The 23382-nt window shown below is 43.8% G+C and overlaps 2 protein-coding genes across 6 annotated transcripts in view; both read left to right on the forward strand.

Annotated features, from left to right (window-relative positions):
* Positions 1-2625, forward strand: part of PRKAG2 (protein kinase AMP-activated non-catalytic subunit gamma 2) — a 231013-nt gene extending 228388 nt beyond the window's left edge. For all 4 annotated transcript variants that reach the window (XM_050915876.1, XM_050915877.1, XM_050915878.1 and 1 more), the window contains one exon: positions 1507-2625. In XM_050915876.1, the coding sequence (XP_050771833.1) occupies positions 1507-1538 (32 nt within the window). In that variant the 3' untranslated portion in view covers positions 1539-2625. The remainder of the gene's footprint in view (positions 1-1506) is intronic.
* Positions 2626-9515: 6890 nt separating this feature from the next.
* Positions 9516-23382, forward strand: part of RHEB (Ras homolog, mTORC1 binding) — a 42406-nt gene continuing 28539 nt past the window's right edge. The window contains exon 1 of one of the 2 annotated variants that reach the window (XM_050892282.1): positions 9516-9756. In XM_050892282.1, coding sequence (XP_050748239.1) covers positions 9705-9756 — 52 coding nt within the window. In that variant the 5' untranslated portion in view covers positions 9516-9704. The remainder of the gene's footprint in view (positions 9757-23382) is intronic. The other variant, XM_050892281.1, reaches the window with a different exon arrangement.

The raw sequence follows: 23382 nt of genomic DNA on the forward strand, positions 1-23382 counted from the left end.
TCATTGCCTAGAAAGAGAATGGAGGCATGTATGTCCCTCCTAAGAGGGAGATGTAAAGGCAGGCAGAGGGTGCCTCTCCAGGCAGAGGAGGTAGTTTCCCTCATGACTGGAGGGTAGAAGGATCCAAGGAGAGTAGAGCTTAACTGTTAACGGAGCAAAGTTTAGACAGAAAAGATGAATCTGGATACTGACAAACGAAGAGCTGTGTTACACTGGAATTACCTGGACACTTCAGTTGCAACTCTGTGAGCTGATGTAACAGTGCTCTGTAATGAAAAAGGGCAGTTCCTGCTCCCATACTCTGGGCCGCGTGCTTCTGGTGTTTGGTGTGGGGCAGCACCCACACTCATGAGATCCCTCTGTGAGCTGCTTTAACTCATTGATCTAACAGGAAACTGAGCCAGCAAAAAAGCTGCAGAGTTTTGTCAGTTCGGCACACTAAACTGGCTCACAGAAGAGTCTAGTACTGAGTACAGGGGTTAGAGCAACAGAGCGGGCAGGATTATGCCACTGGAAGAGGTGAGGTGAGGGAAGGCATTTTTTAGGAGCAGTTAGGCATTAGATTGCAGTTCCACAGGCAACTGCCCCATTTTAGATTGGGATTTGTCCCATGAAGTGAGGATATCTCCAATGTAGATCTAGTTTGTAGAGTCCAGAGTGTGATTTACCTCTTAAAGTGGATGCGTACGAACAACCAGATAAATCATGCCTTAGAAGTGTCCATTTCTCTTCACAGACTAGAAAGGAAAATTTATTGACTGGCAGGAATTAAGACCAGCCTACATTAGGGAAAAAAGTATCAGTTGTGATGTGAAAACTGGATGTATTTAATGAATCTTTCAGTGTTTGATTATACATTACAAGTAGTAACTCCAGGTTGCTGGCAAGAGATTCTTGCTCTCTAGAGTTGGATGCTGAAGCCAAACTCACCGTAGGGTTCAGTCGTTGCCCAGCATGTAGCTAGTCTGAGTACTTGGAGAAGAGGCAGGATGCTGTACAGTCCTGCTGAACAGGTCTCTCGGATCCCTACTGTAAGCAAAATCTGCCTCTGAGCCAGGAAAAATGGGTCCATCAGCAGTGTAGTTAAACTGAATTCTTAGTTTGCGCTCAAGCAGGACTTCATTTTTTGAGGCTATTACGATGATTAAGCCTTGCTTCTAAGCTGATGGACAGGTTTGGGGTGTGGCTTTTTGGTTGGGGTTTTTTAAAATAGACTTTTGTGCTGGGGAGAATCTTCAAAGCCACTTCTAGTAACGTCCCAGAAGAGTTACTTAGACTACCTTGCCAATGAAGTTAGAAGCAATAATGGTCTCAAGGCCTTCCTCACTCTGTTTTACATTAGCATTTAGCAATCCTGCAGTATATTCTTTATAAATGGTATCCAGTACTAAGATTCTGATAACGTAGTCAGACAAAGTTCCAGCATTCAGAATGAGCAGTGCTTTTCCAGAAGCCAGGTGCTATGTGCGTAAGGAAATCATGTGTGCTTTCCTCTTCTGTTAACAGGTGCCAAACAAAAGGAGGCTGAAAGTGAATGACTGCTGTGAATGTATACACGTTTGTAGGAGAACTTGAACAAAGTTTCTGGGTCAAGTTTGTCTCGAGAACCGTGACTGCAATAGAACAGAGCAGGATGGCTGAGAATGTGTATTGGGACTTAGTGATGGATGATGAGTCTATTCCCCCCAGTGATGTCGCAAAAAAAGCAGCATGACAAAAGCTTATGTCAAAATGTAGGCTTGTATTTCAAAATGTCCTCAAAACATTTGCTGGAAGACTTCACATGATGTCCTTCATTAAAATGCACTGTATTCTGAAACTTTTCATTTTGTATTTGACAGAAGTCACTGGTCAGCAATGGATATATGTGACATAAGGCAAGTGTATGGCATATTCATATCATAGTGCCTTATGTCAAAATACAGCAATATGTCATCACTGTTGCCCATCACTGTCAAAGGAAGTATTGTGCTAAACGAGACACTGTATTTGAATGTGAAAGTCTTTTAAACCTAAAACCAAATCAGTTTCAGTTCTCATTAGATTTGTCATAAAAGCTGTAATTTGAATATCGGTAGACTTCTTTAAAACTTCAATGACAGTTTTGTGTTAAATGTTGCATTCTGAACTGAGATGTAAAACAAGACTGATTTTAAAAACAGCTTTATTTATTTTTACTTTCATGACAATTTTTTACACATCTTTGGTGGATAGCTAAAATTTCACCATATCCATTAATAAACTGTTGATTGTTATACAAACAAGTGGTAGATTTTCTCATTATTTACAACTTTGGAGTTGCAGAAGCTGTGGCCTGTTGATCAGTCCATATGACTTGAGCTGAAGATTCCAGAAGCATGGATCGAAAGTGCTCTGTACTGTAATACGCAGGCACCATGGAGGAAATGAGGTGCCAGAGAACAATATTTTCATCTGTATTAAAGTGTAAAACGATGTTTGTACAACAAAACCGAAACTTTTTATTGTATATGATTTGTACAGAAGTGGAGGAGTGAGGAAAGCTGTTGGGGTATTTGCTAATGTAAATGTACTGTAAAGTTTGAAGATGAAACTTTTATAATTGTAGATTCTTGTAGATGGAAGAAATTAAACCCTACAACATCAGTTTGGTTTTAGCGGTTCTTGCCAAGTTCTTTTGCATGTATAAATGTACGTGCATTTTGATTAGTGTAAACTAGGTATAGAAGCATTCTTATTTTCCTTTGACTTTAAAGGTGGCTTTATGCTAACGGAATAATGCAGGCAGTACTTTTTACTGTGTTTCCAGCCTGAATACTGTACTGGAATAATGCAGTAAATTGATCCATTATTTTTCCATTTATAAACATTGAGGTAAAAGGTTAACAGTTTTCAGTTTGCTTATAAAATGTGAGATTTTTAATAGTAATGAAAAACCCTTTCTTCAGAATTTTTCCACTTTCTGTAAGAATTTAAATTTTGAACTCTGTGAAAATTTTCTTCTTACTGGCATCTTTCATGTATAAAAATATTCCTGTAGTACAGAATGGAAACTGTTCTCTTGCACTTTATCTCTTTCTTTCTTTCTCATTCTGTGAAAAACATTGTCAGGTCTTCTCCAGCACCTTTTGTGACTAGGTAAATATCGACTCTGTTCCCTGCAATTCCAGATGGTATTGAAATAGCTGTTTTGGCCTAACAGCGACCTTAGGGTCTGGTGCCGATTGCTGCCATCAGAGATGACATCAGCACAGCTCTGATTATCTTTGTTGGGGAGATGGAGTGATAGAAACTAAAAGTAGCGGCTCTCGTTCTTTGTGGGGTGTGTGGAGGGGATAATTTGTGGTAGATGAGAACTTTGTGTTAAGTGGTCAGCAGTACTGCCCTGCGCGTGCCACCCAAGCCGCATAGGTGCAACATTGTGAAAGCCCAGATACGGCTCCAGCACCGCGGCCTCCTCCAGGAGATGGGATGCCAGGGAGTTGCCTAAATGCATCGCAAGATCTACCACTAGTAGATATAGAAGTATCTATAGATACCTATCTATCTATAGTAGAGATAGAGATCTCTCTATCACTAGTCTGCACGAGGATATTCTTCAGCCCTATATTCAAGGTATTTTTGAAGATAAGGGTTGAACCACTGATAGGTACTTTTTTATATACTTTATTTTTTAGCACAAAGTCTTCTGGCCCCGTTCCATGCAGACAGCTTTGGGCCCGTCTGCATAAATCAGTATGCAGAAAGCCAGAATGAATTTGCAGTTTTCGAACCACCATGTACTTCCTATTTTAACATTATTACAAGTGCTGCTGATGCGTTGTGGACGCAGGACTAGCAAAATTATGGAAAGCAGCCTCCTCAATGATACAAAACTGTATTTAGAGAATTTCCACCCTTACTTTCTGGAATTCAGTTCTGAACTTTGAATTTGTGAGCAGTAGAATCGCAGTGTAACTCCACAAGCATGAATAAACAGCAGTGCTATCAAAAAGGCACTCTGCTTGTACTGGCACAAGTACCAGTGCTGATGCAGTAAACAAAACTAAAGAAATCATGTCATTTTTAATACAGATCAGTTTACTACACAGCTAGAAAAATGCTTGTTCCAGCATAAGGGAGGGACAGAAATAAGTAAATGAGGGTAGAGAAAGGAGGGGTGACTCAGCAGCACTGCTGCATGTACCAGATTAAAGTGACAGTGCAGCTAAAGCTTTGGTCTAGGTCTCTTCACGTGGCTCCTGAGGGGCCTCAGCCATGGAAAAGAATGAATAAAATGTCATTAAACTCACGTTCTTGCACGTTTTTTCCTCTGGACAGGCAGCACGCAGTACTTACGGATCTGAGAGCACAGCGATGGCTCCAGGTGCTCCCTTTCTTTCCACAGACAGGACCATGCTGCAAATGGAGATGGCAGTAAGCTTCCCCAGTGACTGCTGAAAGCCTGTTCAATAGCGTAGATGATCTTCCACCCTGAGGATGTGAGATGCTGTAGAAATGGATTTGAACGAGCAGGACTGTAAAACATACGATTCATTCCTGTGCTTCCCTGTGCACTTCCTTGCCCAGCAAGAGATGTCTGTGAAAGATAATTATTCTGAAGGGCTTCTCGGTCTTGGAAGGGAGCAGATGAAGTTTGGTTTTTACCTACTCTGGATATTTTTAGCTGTTTAGGTGTAAGCAAATGTTTCTTAGTAGACTTCAGCCCTCAATATTTTTCAGTATCTAGAGATGCTCTGAACTAACTTAGGAAAAATCGCCCTTTGCTGGCATTGATAACTCAACTGATGAAAGCATTTTCCTGTTTACTTCTGGAATCCTTTTAGTTAAAAGGTCTGAGATCTTTAAGCCCCCACAGGCAGTATTTGCTGTTTACTAGGAACTGAACTGCAATTGTTGCATATCCGAGGCCTATTCATCTTCTTTTACTAAGGAATATTATTCTGTCGGGAATGTTTGGGTAACACAGAAAGAACCAGCCTCACTTCCCGAGGCCTGAGCTCTTGTCCTCACAGCAGACAAGAGGAATCTGACTGAAGCAGTTCAAAGACTGTGCATTGCTTTGAGGACGCTCTGTGGCATCTTTTGAGAGAGCACAGGGTAAGTTGGAGTCTTTCAGTTTTGGTCCAACTAGAAGTGAAACCACGCGTGCTTAATCCTGTCACACAGCAGGCTGTGTAACTGTTTGTACTGAGCTCTTCAGTCAGTTTTAGAAGTAACCAGTTTACTTCAAAAGTTTCTATGAACTTTCACCCCTTATGCTCCCATATTGAACGCTTATTAGGGGTAATTTCCAGAGGAAAATGTCATTCCGAATAATGTAATACTACCCTTGTACCCACATAATGCATTTATGCAAAAAGGATGTTCTGCAGACACTGCTCTTTACTCTTAACTTCAGGTTGTAATTTAAGTATGGGTTTGAAAGTCACTTTCATTGTACCCATTTGTTTTATAATTGCAGTCAGACCTGTTCCCACTGAAGTGAATGGGAACAGGAGGTGACCTGTACATATACATCAAACTCGTTCCTTTATAAAAAATACCTAGAGAGTGTGTCCCTGCCAGCTGCATACCAGGACCTGTATGGCATTAGCCTGTGATGTCAGTAGCCCCTGTGAACCGAATTAGTTCCTTAATTTGCTTCTACTAACATTTCGCCTGTGTTTCTATCTGAGTATTGGAAAATACGATCATTGTGAAAATGCAGGAGGGAGTAGGAACAAGTACTTTGTAACCTCTGTGGGCAGCAAAGTCTATGCTGTACATGTGGAAGCATGCCCAATGCAAACACTGGACACACTTCAAAAAACTCCTCGGGAAGGTCCTGATTTGCCAAAGGACAGAGCAGGTAATTATACTGCTAATTGCTGTTACAGGAATTGAATGCACAAGTCAGAGCTGTTCTGCATTTGGAATCTGAGTAGCAGTGCGTTCGTGGGTTTGTATGTTCTGTGTTATCATAAAAACACTTGACTGTTGAGTTACGTTTACTACATGAAATTCATCATGGTTTTTCCTCCGTCACAGAAAAGCAGATACAGGCAACAAAAGACAGACACGTTCCATTTTTGCAGCCTCCCTCAATGTCTGTCCCTGATCTCACTGCATACACATACTCTACTGGTGCTTGCAATTCTCCCTTCTGGTATTTTCTCTTTCAGAACCTAGGCCATACCTGATGTGTTGCACTCACTGAGCATGTCTGTTGTTACCTCATTTACAATAAAATTCATATAACTTATCACCTGAACTGATACGAAGGCTACATTTGACTTGAATGAGTATCTGGTGAAGCGAGATATAAAGCAGGCCTGGAATGCAGCCAGTGCATAGGTGCATGGTGGGCGTAACTTGTCCCAAAGTTCTCTGAACTTCTTTGTAGTTCACAGCACAACTTGCAAACACTAGAAATGAAGAAGCTGGAGTAGGACCAGGGAGTGCACAGGCAAAGCCCTAATCCCTAATGCTACCGCTGCTACAGAACGCTGCACTGTGAAATCACCACCTCAACATCACGCTTAGATTGTTAGAGGGGGAATTTCAGCGACATGCCACTTGGTGAGTGTGTGAAGTTGTTCAGCCCTAAACACATCAACAGTAAGAGTTCAAATAATGCACAATGCCCTGATGAGACATTGCCAGCCAAAGGTGTGCTCTCCCTCTGCACCAGAGCACTCCCGGAAGCGTTTAAACTTCACCTGGGCAGGAGAAATGCAATGACAGCCTTACTGTGATCCAGATCCTCTCCTCTCTGCTGAAGCTGCTACCACTTGAGTAGCAGTATCCCAGACTGCTCTCAAAGGCCATTCAGCAGTATCACCAAGTCCTAGAGTGTGGAGAAATGACAAAGTTCCCTGAAGGCTCTGTATTTGCCTGTATTTCGAATGTCCCAGTCAAGACAGAACGAAGCACTTTTGTGATCCTGATGGAATAAGTATTACTAGCTAATTCCTTCCAAAGAACCAGTGGAAGAAAAGAAAGTCATAGGTTTTTCTGCACGTTTAAAAAACACCCATGCCCAGGAAGGATGAGTTCTGCGTTCCTGCTGCAACGCAGGCTGAGCAAGCATGGAGGGTATCCTAAGGTGGGACAACTCTATTGCAATTAGAGGCAGTAAATAAAGCAGCTGAAGGTGCGGAGCAGAAACCCAGCAGTAGTGAGCTCTCCTAAATGAGCACAGAGTGAACAAGTGCAAGTTAACAGAAACAAGATAAATAAATAGATGAGTCCAAAAGGTGAGTGGGATAAGAAAAAGAGAGTAAGGGAAAAGATCTCATCAAGAGAAGTGGGGTGTCAATGAGGGAGCAAAAGCAGAAACTCTCACAAGTGAAAAAATACTGATGCTTGCCACTGAGCATGTGGAAACGGTATGACTATATTTTCTGAAAATGCAGCTTAGGTTTCAGCAGAGTGAAAAGCACAGTGCCTAAATACGACAGGCAAGTAATAAGAACTGCAAGGATATGAAAGTTGAAAGCGTAACTACCACAAACTTCACCTGTTTCCAAATCCACTTATGTCATTGGAAGGTAACTCTTACCTCAGTTCTTTCAGTCCTCTGGCTCAGTAAATAGCCCAAATTTTGGACCATTGCATGGTTCCAGAGGGAGCGAGTGCAAAGATGACAGCACAGCTGCAGAGCTACACAAGGGATGGTCCGGCAGGATTATGGCTACCGCAATCCTCGTGTCTTTTTAAAAGACATCTTTTAAAACACGCAAGGCAAAAAGGAATACAGTCATCTACGTCAGGCAGGACTGTCCCTCCACATCTCTTGGAGCGCTTTCAACAGTATCACTGTTCACAAAGGTGGGATTTCTACATGCTACTCGCTTTCTGCAGGCCCACCAAATCCATCCGTGTGGTAGGATTGCACCAATCCCTGTGGTGTGGTACTCTAGAGCTGTGATAGTGGGAATCCATACTGTAGTGAGTGGAAGAGAAAGAGGCTGGACGTGGAGGAGGAGCATAAAGAATGATATCTACCGCAGCGATCACTGACAAAGTACACAAACCCGCTGTTTTCTCATGAAGTAACTCCTTTCATCATGTACCTATTCACTAAAGCCCATCATACCTGCTGTTTCACAGGTTACCAGTACTTAGCCTTCAAGATCCCACAATCCAGAAGATGAAGGGTATAATCACACTATCCCAAAAAACGCAGATACCTCCTTAATGCTTGTCTGCTTTTTAAGAAGCAAATCACTTTTGTGTATAAATAGCTTTTGTGCATAAATAGCTTTTGTGCTTTAGTTCCCTGCCCTCTTACCAGGTTAGATGAATGCTAGTACATGGGAATGAATGGCTGAGATCAGGGAGAAGATGACCCATCTCCCTTAACATCATCAAGCTGTTAGGTTGGTTTAGTTTTATCAATGAATTGTACCCCAGCATAATTGCACGTCAGATACCAGTGTACCCCCCAAAAAGACAAGATGCACATAGAAAACCCTATTTTTATTTCTAAATAACGTCCATTTTTCAAGAAAATGGGTAAATATTACCAAAAGTGTGTTCAAAATAAGTAGCAGCAGAGGGGAGAAAAGACAAGTTTCCTCTTCATGTCTTTCTCCCTTAAATTCTGCATCCACTAAGTGCTGAAGTCACCACTAGCACATGCAGCGCTCACTTTTTTCTAAGTGGAAAACTTGCCACCGCTTGGATCTCATAGTTAACGATTTTTTTCCACATACACCCCCCCCTTCCCTTTACACGCGACTGTCAGCACTTTACAGATGCTCAGATCCGATGTTTCCCCAGAAGTTATCTGCGTGCAAAGAGAATGCTCTGAAGAGGCACCGAGATGATTGTAAATAAACGTCACAGCGCAGCGGAGTGACCCTTTTCGGGACAGGCGGCCCAGCGACGGTGTCCCTGGAGCCTCCGGTCTACGGACTGCGAGCACGCCTCGGGGCCCGCCGGCTCCTCGCCGCCCTGACAGGGAAGCCGGCCGCCACCAACTACCTGCAGCGCTCCGGGCCAGGAAGCGACGCCCCTCCACACACAGGAGCAGCGCCAGATCCCATTCACCGGCTCGTCGTGCAGTCGCCTTCCCGGTGAGGAGCCCCGGTCGGCGGGGGGGGGGAAGCGCCCGCCCGCCCAGCCATCCCCCCCTCAGGGGCGCGGCGGCCGTTGAAGCCCCCGGCGCGGAACGCACCAAACGCCCCTGAGGCGGCCGCGCGCCAGCAGCGGTGCGCACGCGCGGCTTCCAGGCACCCTCCGCCCAATCCGCGTCCCCGCTCGCCCTTGCTAGTCAGCCCCGCCCCCTTCTTTGAACGCCGTCTGTTACCGCAGCCGCCGCTCTCGGCCAATCGCCGCCCGCGCTGCCGCGTGCGCCGCCCAATCGGCTGGGCGGCGGGTGGAGGGGGGGGCAAAGGCATGACGCAGCGAGTTTTTCCCCTCGCGGCGCCTGGCGCCGGCTCCCGGCGGCGGCGAGGTCGCCGCTCCGGCCTGTGACGCGTGACGCACAGGTACGTGAGGGGCTGGCGAGCCCGGCGGTCACGTGGGGCGGGCGCCGCCGCTGCTGCCAGGCGCCGCGGGTCCCGTGCGGTCGGCCCGCCGCTCCGCCGCCCCTCCCCCCTCCTCCCCCCCGCCGCATGTCGCTGGCGGCGCGCCCCGCTCCCCGTCAGCCGCCCGCCGACCGCCGCCTTCTCCACCGCCGCGACCGCAGCTGCTGCCGCCGCCGCCCTTGATGTGGTTCGGGGCCGGGCGGGGAGAAGATGCCGCCGTCCAAGTCCCGCAAGATCGCGATCCTGGGCTACCGGAGCGTGGGTGAGCGCGGGGCGCCGCCGTGAGGTGGGGGGGCGGGGGGGATGGGGAGGGTGGCGGGCCGCTGGGGCGGAGGTGCGGCGCCTTCTCCGGGCGCGGGCGGGCCGTCCCGGGCTCCGCAGCGCCCCCCTGCCCGCGGGGGAGCTCCGCCCGGCCCGGCGGCCCCGGCGGCATCGCCCTCCCCCGCGGCAGCAGGTGCAGCGGTGGGGAGGGGAGGGACGGCCGCCCCGCTTCCCGCCGCCGGGAGCGCGCAGCCGCGGCGGGCGGGCCCCGCCATGGCGTCGCCGCAGAGCGCTGCGGGCCCGGGGCTGCGGGCGCGGGGCCGCCGTGCCCTTAATAGGAAGTTTCACACGCACCCCGCCGCCCCGCTCCCGGCCGCGCCTTCCCTAACGGCGGCGCGGACCCTGGGAAAGCGGGTCGGGGTGGGGGGCCGGGGGGGTGGTGAGGAGGTTCCTGCCCCGCCGGGCAGCTGTCGGTGTGCTGGCAGCTCACCCCGGGGTGCCAGCCCCCCCCCCGGGTGCTGCCGCTCCCGGGGAAAGGGGGGGGGGGGGCGAGGGGGGTGTCACGCCAGGCGCGCTCGGCGCGGGTGGTTGCCAGCCCGTGGGACCGGTAAGGGATGCGGTGCGGACCGGGAGTGCTCCGGTCCCGCTGGCTCAGGGAAGCTCTGATCTAAATCCCTCCAAACGCGCCCCTACGTAGGATTTAGAGCCAATTTTGAAATGCTGTGGGGAAACCAGGTTGATCTGTTCCCGTTTCTGGCTTTTTTTTTTTTTTTTCCTCCATAGAGATGCTTCATATCTGCATCAGCAGTGTAGCAAAGCCGACTGTCGAGCCGGTTGTGCTGATGAAGGCCGTGGGGTTGTCTTGTGTGTTACGGTTTTTTTTTTTATTTGAGCACCTGTGAAAACAAGCAATGGGCAGTATAAGTGGGAAGGAAGAATGCTTGAAATTCTGTCCTTTAGAAGTCTGAGATGGGGACTGGGTGTACTGTTGAGCTTTGGTCTTTCATCTGTTGACGATGACAAGCAGCAGTCAAAAAATCAGATGATAGTAGATGATATACTCAGTTGAGGAAAAACAGAAGAAGTAGTATAGTATTTTTAATCTAGTCGGTGATGTTTTGAGCCATAGTACTCATACAGAAAGGATGGGCAAAAAGTTACCTAACGTCTATTAAGACCTACTGCTGAACTTGTTCAGCTAAAGTTTTCTGAGACTAGTGCGTTATTAGGCTTGATGGGACAAGATCAGTTTTATTAGGACAGCTACAAGTTGCGTGAACATAGAATTAAGGGGGGGGCAAAAATGTGGTTTACCGTAGTTTCTTCATTGTCCTTGACAATTCTGTGTTACCTCTTAGGTAAAACGTCTCTTGTTAAAACTGCGAAGTTACTCTTCTTAAATATGAGAGCATTAAATTTCTCGGCAAATACTTACGTAGAAGTTCAAGCAGTAGAAACAGCTCATTGGGGTCTTACTTCCATCTTGAAAAGCTGTTAGAAAAACAAGAAGGTTAAACTGTGAGATTTAGGTTGGGTCCTTTGCTTATCCAAGTATGGCTCCTGAAGTCTAGGAGGATAGTGACTTAGTTTGGCTTCGGAGAAGCTTTTGAGTGAGTCTTGCTTTGTATTATGATGGCAAGAATATTACTTGAACCCTGGGTAAGACAGGGTCTAGTCTCTTCTTAGGACAAGCTTTTGGGTGGTAGAAAATGAAGAGCATTTCTTCTGGGGAAAATGCAACATTTGAAGAGAGCTAATGGTCATGAAGGTGCAGAATAATTCCAAAATCTGAAGGACTGGAAGGAAATGTTTTCTAAAATTTCCTTTTATAATTAGAGAGCTACATTGCTTTGCCATTAACATTAATCTTGACCCTGGAAGGAGGGAGGCTAACTCTGGTAAGTTGTAAAATGTTTACAGTTTTAAAGGTTAGCATAAATGCTTAGGTGACCTGCTCTGTGAAGTTGCGTGTTCTCCTTATAATTTGTCTGGTGTTGGAGATGAAGCTAATCAGAAAATGGCAAGCTTTTTTTCCTGTGTCTGTCTCAGTTACGTGTTGAAATAACCAGGTTTTGATGACATATTTCAAGCAGTGAGCTGTTCCCTACAGTTGATGATTCAACAGTTTTGCGTATCTTTCGGGTTATGAGCATGTGTAGTACTGGACAGGCATGTCCTCCATGGGGATTTGTGGAACGGAGTCTGAATCTTGTACTGGCTTCATGCTAAGCCCCTGCTTCTTTTGCTTATATTAAATTTTATTCTTATCCCAGTGCTGTTGTCAGATAGACTAGAGGTTGGGAGTGGTATTCTGATATAATAGTTCTCGGAATAGAAAATTCAGGAGTCTGCTTGTTTGAATACACTCCCTCTATCTTTCAACACCACCATCGACTCTTTCATATATGAAACTAGTGTTCTTTGCTGATGGGAGAGATCACAGTGGAAGCCTCATGAATTCCCAGGCAGACATACTTTCTGAGATGCAGACAGAGTATTTGCCAGGAACTTTGGGACTTGTTTTTTGGTGAGGGAGGCCAATTATGTGTGGATATAGCATACAGGTTGTGGCATGACGCTAGACAAAATCACACAAGAATGTCTCCTTTGCGTTCTGCTCAGGCTTAAATCGTTCTAAGGAAGTTAAATTCCATTATGTAAGTGTGCTTGTCTCAGTGAGATTCTGAGTAGAAATCAAATGGATTTCATCCCAAAATCTGATAGTTTCACAATGGGAGGAACTTGGCTTTGATTACTGTTGTTTGATAACTGACCAGAGTGGACCAGCTACTTGAGATTTGATTCTGGAAAAAAATCTCTCTTATGCGTGACGAAGCATAAAATTTTAAAAAGCTACTAAAAAGAATCTTCATACTTGTATGTTGGTCATAATTTAGTATGTCCCAAATATAATTGGAAATAATGGATTTGCATGGAAATAAATCAAGCAAGACTAAGATTTTCTGAATCTCTTCAGAGTAACAGCCACTCTAAAAAGCAGCATATAATTGTCCAAAATGCTTTGTGCTCAGTTTGGTTCTTCTTTGTTTACAGAAGAAATATGTAAATTCAGACCACAAATGCCTGTATGAAAGAAGAGGTTTCTTAGATCATCTTGTAAAGTAGCTTATTACTGGGATTCTCTTGTATTATATTGAACTGATGGATGTGAGATAAGCAGGGAGGTGTTGTTTGGCTCAGCTGCTTCAGTTGTAGGTCACTATCTCAGCTTGCTTTGTTTTTTGCTGTTTATATAACTCATGCTGCTGGTATTACAGATATACTTGCAGAAACTGGAATTCTGTTTCTGAATTCTACGCATTTGGACCGGTGATCTGAAAATGGTCTCCTGGTCAACTTATAGCTCTGAGGGGGAAATCCAGTTAACTTAGTGATGACTTACTTATTTTCTTCCCCAGCTAAATAAATCAACTTTTTTTGTGTAGGTGGAGAGCAGTCCATACTGCAGGCAGTAGTAGTCATGGTCTGTGACTGCGGCATGCAAGTAGCAAAAAAACCGACAATGGAACAAAATTATCTGCCAAGGTTAGATTTCTATGGAAAGGCTTCCAGGTGGTTGTATTAAGCTAAAAAACACTTCTCCCCCCTCCACCTTGCCTCAAAGCAAGAAAGGCAGAAAAAGCAGTACCTTTAATGCGTACCTGTAAGTAGTAAGAATAATTGTTAGGACAAAACGTAGTTACTGGTTTTGAAAACATGAGTTATTTGAATATGAGGGGGTTTGTATTGTAAAACGGAGTTGAGGCTTTGGTTTTTGCTTCTGAAAGATGGCATCTGTTCGCACAGTAGTATACCGCCCTGAGGAGGTATCCCTTTGATATTGGACGGAGGGAAGTGGTAATTTTAGCAGGCAATAAATTGCCTGTGTAAATGTCAAGAGAGAAGGAATGGAGAAATTACTGCTGTCGTGTGCTCTAATTTGGTTTACAGAATTGGTTGTGTCCGCAACATTGGAAAGCCTGAGATTTAACAGGAAAATTGAGCGGTTCGGGATCCAGCTGATACCCAAGGTTAAAATTTTGCCAAGTCCCTAATAAGTGCCAAGATTGTTTTCATAGCGCTTCCCTCGTTAGGACTGCATTCGCTCTGCCGGGGTGCAGCAATGCTGCTAAAAGGAAAGGTTGCAGCTACCAGGGGACTGAAATGAGGCTGGAAATGCCAGCTTTAATTGCATTTCGGTGTGACTGACTACGCTGTTCAGCAGTGAAAGTTGCTACAGCGCATTTGATAGCAGTAGCTGGAAGCACTAGAGGCAGCATGTTCAGCTGTAATATCAAGCCACGGTAGGGTTATTTGAGGACACCGTTCCAGGATTAACTCTTGAATTGCCTACTCTGATCTGTTTTAACGGTAACACTTGCAGGTTTTGCTTGTATATTTGAGTGTTTTGGTATTTGATTACTCAACTTAGAGTTAACGTCGATGGGAGAAACCAAATGAAATGTAGATCCTGTAATTTATAAGCTATATAAAGTTGAAGCTCTTCATTTAGATATACTACACTGCCTTAAGTGTAGGTTCTGGGTAAACCAACCACCTCTGCGGTACGCGCTGCTGTGGAAACTTAGCATAACCACGCATTTGGGATTAGAAGAGCAGGCTAAAATGTGATAAACTACCGATTATGATTAACTTCCTGTAGCTCTCCTGAAGGTGACATTCAAGGGCATATTTTAAAAACTGCTCGACTTAATTGTGTATTCAGTCCAAAATCAAAACAGCTTCTCTGTGGGATGTTCATAATGCACTCAAGCTCTGCGAATCCTGCATGAGTCAAAATTGCTTGGTGTCATCTCAAATTATCCTAAATTGGAAGCTGCAGACATGAAGCTCGGTATGTAAAAACACGAAGCTGCCCTTGTCAGTCATGGATTTGTCTCCTTAAGGGCTTGAGAGGCTTCCTTTTGTTTTCCAAGGCCTATATTTGAAGTGAACGGCAAATTTGTTGTGAATTTGATAATAAGAGAAACTAAAATGTGCTTCCTGAGTTTGGGGGGTGGTTGTTGCTTAAAATTTCTCTCTTCCAATCCTGGTCAGGACATTTCCTTTCCTATAAGGTTCTTGCACACTGATGGCAGCTATCCTGCAAATGAGGGTATATGGGATGGGGGAAAAGGGAGGAATGTGGAGAAAGTCCATGTTATATGTTGCCTAGCAGACCTCTTAACAAGATTTAAGATTAAGTTTACCAAAAACATATGAATGTGGGCCATTAAAGATTGTATTTCCTTCTTGAGAAATACGAAGTACAGTGGATGCTGAATTGTGTTTTGGGGGAAAAGATGCTTGTATTGAACTTGTAGCAAGGAAGTAAACTGAGGCAGTTTTTGAACAGAGTGCTGAAACAGGCTTCCAGGTGCAGCTTTTCTCAAGAGACGTCCCTGCCACTTTCTTTTTTAATTGCCGTGTAATGAAGGCAGATGCAAATAGAACTATGTAGGGTGGGGCTTCCCTTGGCACAAGTTGAGCTAATCCTGCACTGTGGGTGGAAGTTGCACCTTCCTGCCCCGACCTGGCTGCTGGCACTGGCGTGCTGGAGGCCTGGTCACCAGCTCGGGGAATTGATTTCTTTGAAAAGTGAAGGAACCAGAAGGAAGAGTTTTCGTATCATTCAGCTGATCGGCTCTGCAACCCTGACAGAGGGAACGGGGTCAGGAGCGTGAGCTGTTTGGGGGCGGGTGGAGTAGGCTCTTTGTGGCCATGCACACTTTACTTCAGTCAGACCTGTTATGAAACCACATCTGTAAGTATTTTCCTCCGCCACTCCAGATAAGCGTGAATGCTTTTTCATAAACTTTCAACAGCGGGCCTTTTGAACCTGAGTAGTTCTCTTGACAGAAGAAGATAGCCTTGTAAAGGTAGTGAAATGTGCATTAGGGAACCATGAACAAATCAAGTTTTTCAAGATTCTTGTTTAAATAACCTTTCGTAGTCAAATCTAATCATTTCATGCAGAATCAAGGAGAAGTGAGGTGTTTGACCTGGGGTAAATCTAAACCTTGTTCTGAAGTCTTCAAATTCAGATAGTGCTTCAAGTGATATGATCTGGAATTTTCTGGAAATGCTTGGTAGTAAAGATGCTGCAGTGGATCAAAGCCAAAGCTCCAGACTATGATTGTAGAATCATAGAATAATTTAGGTTGGAAAAGACCTTTAAGATCATTGAGTCCAACCGTAAACCTAACACTGCGAAGTCCACCACTAAGCCATGTCCCTAAGTGCCACATCTACACGTCTTTTAAATACCTCCAGGGATGGTGACTCAACCACTTCCCTGGGCAGCCTGTTCCAATGCTTGATAACCCTTTCAATGAAGACATTTTTCCTATTATCCAATCTAAACCTCCCCTGGCGCAACTTGAGGCCGTTTCCTCCTGTTCTATCACTTGTTACTTGGGAGAAGAGACCGACCCCCACCTCGCTACAACCTGTACAACTGTACAACGAAGCGAAAGGCATTCGGAGTCACTGATTGCCTCCCTACTTGGAAAACCAGTGGAAGCAAATCTAAAGGCTCTCTTGCTGTTCAAAATAATCTTCAGTGTTTGCTAAGATAAGCTACAAAATATCTGTTTCCAGCACATACTGGTTGACTCCTCAACCTGGTTGATGACTCCTTTAGTTGTAAGTATTTATCGACACTGCTGCAGCATTGAGATGATTCAGAACTACTTAATCTGTTTAGATGCACTGGTTCTTCCTCAGTTTACTGTATGCACTTTGATCACTGTATATGCAAATTTTAAGTATAGTTGTATGAAGCATGCGGGATGAGACAGTGGTGGAAAAGGTAGTGGTATAGACAGATGATGCAAGTTCTCAAAGTGTGGGTTTTGGGTTATCAGGCATGGTGTGCCAGTCAAGATGAAGACAGGACGAGCAAAGAATAGCCTGAGCCTTGGGGGCTCCTGCAAAAGGGAAGACTACTTGCAGTTTCTTGTGGGACTTCTTACATGCATTAGAGAACTTACAACTAGAACATGAGGAGGAAATTTATAGCAGTTTAATTTGGATGAGATCCTTAAGAGTTTGTGGATAATGGCCAAAGATTAATCTTTCGAGGCATAAGACTAAATGAATGATTTCTGAAGGCCTTGTAAGGTACAAAAGACCCTAATGTGTGACACTCAGAGGACTCGTTCAGAAAAGTTGCGGTGCTTCTATATTAAATAGATATGAACTGAAGAAATCATGATTCCCTGATAGATTATGCTTTAAACAGTGAAGTTTCCTTTCAGCTCTCTTTTTTAATATTACACTGAAGTCTTAAAGAATAAGAAGTTAATGCTTCTGGAATGGTTATCAGTATTCTTAGGTATTTTAGATTACAGGGACCAGAACAGCATGCATGGCAAATCTTAGCTAGTTATTTGTATTCTGTGGAGTATTGAGTTAAATGAATTTTAATTTGGAGAAAGAGGGAATACATAAGTGGTCTTCAGTGTGTGGGTGTGAACATGTGCAAGTGTAATACAAAATTATGATATGAAAGTGTCTCTTGACAACATTGTCTCCTGAGTTAGTGGGATACATCTGTCTAGCTTCAACAACTTGTCAGATTGTATTGCCAAAACTTCATTCAATATGTACGACCTCCTTTAAAGGTACTCTTTGCTATATGCAAAAGAGCTGGGATGCATAATATGTAGGAAAACTCCATTGAATCTGTCCTACAAACTGTCAAAACAATCAAGCACTTGACATTAATGCAGTAAAGTGTATTTTGCTTTAAGGCTTGGTCCTCCATTAATAAAAATTTTTTTGTGTTCTAAAATCTGTTTCAAAATTCGCATTTTTAATTAGAACTGGAAGTTTCTGCTTTGAAACATGCATATAAACAAGCACTGTGTTTCTTAGTTTGCTGCAGTACCTTCTTCTGCATTACTTTCTTGGAAATGTCCATTTCTAATAGATATTCTGCTTCATCTGTATGGTTTGACACTGGTGAATAAATTCTAAAGAAAGGTGTTAGTTGTGCTGTTTTAACTTTTTTCATGTTTGGAGAAAAAGGTTGTCAAAATTTTTGATAAACCTTTTGTGATTGCTAAGCTCAAGTCTAAAAATTATTTAAATGTGAAGTAATTCAAGGTTTTCTGAACAGTAAAGCTAGGAAGAATAAGAAGTTGTCTGAATGTTTCAAAATCATGTTCTTTATGCACAGTGTATCAAGGAGTCTTATGACACCTGAACCGTTTCGCTGCTTGTCCTTCCTCAACTGCAAAATATTTTTTATTCCTAGGTGTGATGATAGGACAGAGGAAGAGTTAAAGCGAAACTTCCAGAACTGTTTCATTGACTAGCTTGTTGAAATTTCTTCTAGATGAGTGTCTTGGATGGTGTTCCTAAGCCTAGCGTGGGGTTGTGCTTTTGTCACAACCAGCCACTATGAACAAGTGTAAGTTAATACTAGTATGGAAAAATAAGATGATGCCATCTCTCTTTGCATTTCCAGGCAAAAAGATTGTGATCTTAAAAAGCCATTATCTCATACACAATTTGTAGCTAATGGTGAAACTGTAGGATATACTTTTTTCTGAAGATGGTCATATGAACATCCCGTTATTTTGGCATCCGGCTGCTTATGTGGGCATGGCCTGTACATCCCAAAGGTTGAAAAGGTTTAAAGGTGGAGGTTGGTAAGGAGAAGAAGGGACAGTGTGAGAAGGGGTATATGGACCCAAGGTTTAAGGGCAGCTTATTGTGGGGAAAGTTGGGCCATGCCTCTCCAGTTCTTACAGCATGGAAGTGTGGAAACCAAAAATGAAGTTTTTGGGTTATTTCCCAAATAGCCAGGCTAAGGAAGTAGGCGTCTTCTGAAGGTCTTTGCTGTACTTATGGTAAATCTTGGCCCTTGACCTATTTGCCTGTGATGATAGTTAACATTTTATCCATTTCTGCCAAGTAGATGTGATATACTTAATTTCTGTTTAAAATAGACTTGAATTTAAGATTAGCTGGATTAACTTACGATTTAACTGGATAGTAACAGAGTAATAATCACTATTGCACTTTGAGAGTTTTATTTGCATTGATATGCAGACGCTTGTACAGCAGACATATACAACGTACTGCTCTGTCTCTTGAAGGTCGGCCTGAAATTAGGTTGCCTTAAACTGTAGCTTGATACTCAGCTCCTTGTCCAAGTTGCATGGTTGTGCTAGCGGAGTGCTGGGAAGTGAAGAATCCAGCTTCTGTTGGCAAGTGCTTCCTCAGGTGCTGGAGCTGGACTGGCTGGAAGACACTTGACTTGTGAAAGATAGTCTAAATGGAAAAATAGTTTAATGTCAGGTTGCAAGTGTCATCCTCAGTTATCTCCCTGGGCTGTTTTCAAGTGGTTGGGGGAGAGTGGGAGTGGGGTGGGGTTTTGGTTTTTTTTTTTTTGTTTTTTCAGTTTGTTCTGTGGTTTTTTTGTTGTTGTTCTAGCTTGCAAAGATCAGAGTTCTGTATTGTGACCTTTTTGTACTAGATAGTATAAAAACTGAGAATAGAGAAGCATGATTCCTACCTGAAAACTCTTAATTTGAAGTACCTTGTGAGCCAACAGATTGGATACACACTGGTTAGGAAGGTAAGAAAGCCAGCTGGCTGTCATGACAGGCAAGAACTTTGTAGTATGCTATAGCAAACAGGGGTTTACCTGTTCTATCTTCTCTGCCCTATGGCAAAATCAACTATGTCATGTCATATCTGACGGATCTTTGGCTTAAATTCCCTTAAAATTTCCCAAGGTTGGGGGCTCTAATGATTCTTCTGGTACTCTGCATGGTGTTACCCTTACCCTGGAGTCTTTTTTTCCTGGTGTGTTACCCACATCTGTCATGCTGTGATTTTGGTATATTATTACTTTGAACCTTCCTTACTGTTAACAGATTGTCCTCTGTATTCAGAGGCTACTCTGTTGATCAGATAAGTGTGTAAACGAAGAAGGCTTGCCATCAGAGTTAGTGGGGAGGGGTTAGTGACTTAACTCCAGCTGTATAAAGTGCTATGGTATGAAGATGGCATTTAGCAGATTGTGGCTTTCTTCAACCCTGATTAATAGAGGGGAGGAACTTCACACATTAAGCAGAAGGAATGTGGAAGATGCCTATAAAGTTAATTCAGAGAAGATCTAGAATTGAATTGGAGGAGAGACAACAGTAACTTATGAAAAGTTGATCTGAATCTGATGGGGGAGACAGTTTTTGTAGAGGAAGGTAGAGTTCAGGCATACTGGTTTTTATGTTGGCATGGTTATGTATAGATCCACAGCAGCCTTGTGCTAGCGCAGGAGAATTAAAGTGGTCACGGCTCAACCATACGATTATTAATCAAGATGGTCTCAGTGTCTACCTATGCATCTGTTGACAGAGGTGTGATGGAGTTGACCATGTCCTGCTCCACTGGTGGACGAGAGAGTCAATGCTAATCTTTGTCAGTATCCCTAAAGACCACCTTCTCTGTTTTGTGCTAAGAGATGTTAGTGTTGTCAGGGTTGGTACTGCGGGTCCTGATGCTTCGTGCAGCTTTGGGAACTTGCAGCGGTGCAGGTCATGGCAGGTGAATGGTGCCGTGTGCTGATGTGGACTGCCGGTAGCAGCACTGTTTCCGCGAAAGTCAGGTTTTGGCTGCCACGTGCATTGCTGGCATTTGTTGACATTGGGTTCATCAGACTTTGGACCATCAGTGGGGGCACGAAGAGTTTGTCACATTGACTTGACTACTTCATAGTCAGGTATAGTGCTGCAGGCTGAAGCTGCCTTTTGTTACTAAGATCTTGTAGCTATTATTATGCAGTTAGATTGAGATATATATGTTTAATATGTTGTAAAAGTAGCCTGCCTGTAGTTGTTGGAATAAATCAGTAATATCTTCAGGTTTTGCTGCGGGTTGGCAAATACCTCTGTGGACCTTTTGTCAGAGTGACACTGAAATTTCTTAGCTGTAGTTGCTGGATATGTATCACCCTATTTGCTTGGTAGTTACCAAGAGAGGGGAAATTACCATTACTACCTTGTCAGGATTTTGTCTGGTACCTGCTGTCTGTCATCCTACAACAAGGAAGAGAGAAATACATCTCTTACTATTGTTCTTGCAATTCCAAGAAGATCCTTGAGGCCCTGTTTCATATGTGTTTCAGTAGTACTGTCAAGAGGGTCCATTTCTCAACATTTCGGCTGCATTTCCAACAGTTTACTTGGTGTTACAATACGCTCAGGGTCAGGTTCCTAGACTTGCCTTTTTAAAATGATGCCAGGAAAATTTCACTGACGTTTTCAGAGACTTAGCCCTCTGCTTGGTGGTGGTTGTAAGCAAGGATGAGGTATGGTGGCCACAGCACTGGCCACTTTCAGTGCTATGGCTCAAGTCCTCATAAGGATCCTTATAAAGGAAGATCCTTAGGGAATACCTGCATTAAAGCTTTCTCTGTTATTCATTTAGATCAGGTGGTCTAAAAACGTTAAGTGAGATTTGCAGTGAAAGGAAGAGGAGAGAAGAGTTCATCCTGTTTTCTTATAGAAATGTTAAGTTTAAAATCATAATTTGTACCTGTGCACTCTGGCTTGTTCGATAGCACACTGCTCTACCAGGTGGTGAGTAGTGGCATGTAACTTAATGTGGCTGGTGTTAACTTCAGCCAGTTGTGTAGAAATGAAAAAAAGGAAAATGATGGCCACAAACCCCTGGTAAACCTAAACAGCTGCTTTATCCCATGTGGTGTGCACAGAGTAGAGTTCATCGGCTTCTGCCATTAAATTCAGCTGTGCTGCAAGTGCAGTTAAGGCAGTGTCTGTGCAGTGGATGGAGAGCTGGTGCTGGTAACTGCAGTTGGAAAGATCCACTTCTTGAAGAAGTGCTAGAACCTACTAGTCCTGATATTTCTGGCTTGCAGAAAGGTAATTTAAGTTGTACACCCCAGTGATCTTTAGCATCAAGAAAGAACTGACTGGAATTTGGGAGTTCATTCCCTTGTGTTGAAACTAAACCCTTGAAGGTGGAAAAGGGGAATGCATGGAATGCATTAAAGCAAGAGATACGCCTTTTTATTTCTAATGACGTAGCATTTAAAACTGATCTAATGATGAAACAATGACAGTTACTAAAAGTATCTTTCAAAGACGTTTTGTGTTGTACATACGCGATGATCCAAGGAAAGGTCAAGTTTATTCAGATACCTAATTAGCTGTTTGAAGTGTGTGCATAGGGAGAGAGGACTTGGCTTCTACCCAGCAGTACGAGTTGAATTTTGCCTCTTTGGGGGGAAATCAGTACAAAGTTCAAGCTCTTTCCCTCTAAGTGTGTCATAAACTGAAACATTAGGGTCTGATCTTTAAGCTTAATAAGCTTTCCTTTAGAAATGCAGTATATCAAGTTGTACTGCCTAACTTTTAGTTCAGGAATACATTTGCTAATTAGGCTAGCAGCACATGCCTGGTAAGTCAGGTTGCCTCTGAATTTCTACCGCCACCTGAAATATTTTAGGCATAGTGGTGAGGGGAGGGAGGTGGGAGGGTGCTGCAGGGATGCACAATTTCTGCAGGAAGTCTGAAGGGAATACAGAGGATGGTATTTATCTGAGCAAATATTGGTTGACTGTCTGGAGTATGAATGTCTGAATTTCCTTTGTAGTTAGGAGACCCCAGGTTGCAGTTCTCCTGAGCTATTCAAAGCATCTTGGATGCAGCCATCTATGCATGTATACCATGGCCAGGTGAGATGTATGCCACAGAAGTTTTCTGGATTTTTTTTAAGCCTTGTAACAACTTTTCCATCTTTGACAGCTGATAGTAAAAGCGTGGAATTAAAATCGGTTTACCTCATTAAAAGGGAAATATCAGGCAAACTGCGGCACTCTTTTTCTGCCAACAAGGGTAACAAGCAGAGGTTACTGGACTGTGCACTAAAATAACGAAAACATTTCTTCTGACAATCCTTTGCTGAGGTTACTGACTTAAATGGAGACAAAATGGACACCTGGAAGTGGCAACTAAGCTGTTGCAGGAAAAGGATGGAATTTTTCTCTGCGTGCTTGCCTGGACATCTAATACATTGCGACGAAGTGTAAGTGAACATTGAGGGATGAGCACTGCTGCAGGATGGAGCAAGCTTGCCGTTACATATCAGAGAATAAAGCACATGTTCTCTTCTTGCTTTCCTTACAGAAAATATGACCTAGATAGCATTATTAGGATTCTTGGTTTTTGTTTTGAAGGCTCATTGCTGCCAACCTAGCAAGGGCCTGCAAATATGCTTGTGAGTTTGACCGACTGCTTTGAAATCTGAAGAAAATAAAGGAAGCCATCTGACTTCCTTTCTAAATGACTGCCTCTCAGATTTCTTCTGGCTTGCAGAGGAATACCTTTGATAAACCTCAAGAAGATTGTGCAATGCAGAAGGAAGGGAAACAAGCATGTGTCCTTTTCTCCCTGCAGGCTTGTGTTCTTGGTGTTACAGACCGTCATATGAACCTCCTCTCCTACAACAGGAGTGGTTCTTGCTACAATACCTTGCCTGAGACTGTCAAATATATTTCTTTATATCCTAATATAAAAGTAGATCAGGAGAAGGCAGGGAACAGTTGTAGCAATGGGACAGAGTGCCACAGAAGTTGAAAAAGAGCTTGTGT

This window comes from Gymnogyps californianus, chromosome 2, assembly GCF_018139145.2.
Source record: "Gymnogyps californianus isolate 813 chromosome 2, ASM1813914v2, whole genome shotgun sequence".
Classification (NCBI taxonomy): domain Eukaryota; kingdom Metazoa; phylum Chordata; class Aves; order Accipitriformes; family Cathartidae; genus Gymnogyps; species Gymnogyps californianus.